General features: G+C 25.9%; 1 protein-coding gene across 1 annotated transcript; it reads left to right on the top strand.

Annotated features, from left to right (window-relative positions):
• The first annotated feature begins 366 nt into the window (after positions 1-366).
• On the top strand, positions 367-966 carry Chro.60588 (multi-pass transmembrane protein). The annotated part of the gene is made up of 1 exon (XM_659857.1): positions 367-966. The coding sequence occupies one exon, from the start codon at positions 367-369 to the stop codon at positions 964-966; it is 600 nt and encodes a 199-aa protein (XP_664949.1).
• The last annotated feature ends 261 nt before the right edge of the window (positions 967-1,227 follow it).

Here is a 1,227-nt window from a genome sequence, read left to right as displayed (position 1 = left end):
GTCCACCAAACTTATGTTCCTATCACAAATGAAAACAACCATAGGGAAAGAGTTATATTTCTGGCAATCTGTTCTCGTCTATTGTGTATTTTCATTTCATTCTTGACAAATGATTTGTTTTCTACCATAAGAAATACAGGAATCCTTCATTTATACTTAGACAATAACCAAAATTCCCAAAATCCTGTCACTTGGAAGCTATTTAAATCCTTTATTAATTGGGATGGAGAATATTATTTAAGAATATCATACTATAATAATTATGAATATGAACATCAACATGCTTTTTTACCTCTATATCCCATATTAGTTAACCAAATTTCAAAGATTGTTTCTGGTATTAATAAAACAAGTATTTTAGTTCATATGATTGTTGGAACAATTATTAGTAATTTGGCATTTGTATTAGCTTCTGTTGGTCTATATCTATTTCAATGTGAATTATTCTATAAGATTAAAATAAAAAATGTTGTTTTTCCAGGTATATCTACTCTTTTCTTTCTTTTCCCAAGCTCAAACATTTTCAATTCTTCCATGTATACTGAAAGCTTATATTCTTGTTTTAATTTCTGGGGAGCCTTTCTAATTCTTAAAGCTGAGTCCAATTCTCATAAGTTTGGTTTCTTCTCAATTAAGAATTTTATATATTTAATTTTATCAGTACTTTGTATGTCAGTAACATGTGTAATAAGATCTAATGGAATCTTAAATTCTATTCCACTCTTTTTCTATATTGTATCAACTAGTCCAAGCATTAAAAATATCTTAAAATTCATATTACATCGGTCTATTGCCTTTATTAATTTCATTTCTACTATTTTTTCTTTTTTGGCTTATCTAATATATTCTTATTTTAGATATTGTGTATATATTTCAGAATCTCGTCCTTGGTGCAAATTTTTAATCCCAAATATTTATTCTTCTGTTCAAGATGAATACTGTAGTAATGGTATATTCAACTATTGATGAATCTACAATTTTATAATTTTATTGCTTATTATTCCGTTTATACTTGTTTCACTTTACTCTATACAATTTTTATTTTTTATCGGATCTTTATTAGATTGATCTACTGTTATTTCCTATTTTTATTTAATACTTGAGTTTTTTTATAATTTGTAGTTCGATGATCATCATCGTTGTTATACATCTATCTTCTTCTGTATTACTCTACCACTTTAATGACTATTGTCAGGGTTTTATATTTATTATATTTTTTGATTTAAC

This window comes from Cryptosporidium hominis (assembly GCF_000006425.1).
Source record: "Cryptosporidium hominis TU502 chromosome 6 CHRO016175, whole genome shotgun sequence".
Classification (NCBI taxonomy): Eukaryota; Apicomplexa; class Conoidasida; order Eucoccidiorida; family Cryptosporidiidae; genus Cryptosporidium; species Cryptosporidium hominis.
This window is presented reverse-complemented; position numbering and strand designations above follow the sequence as displayed.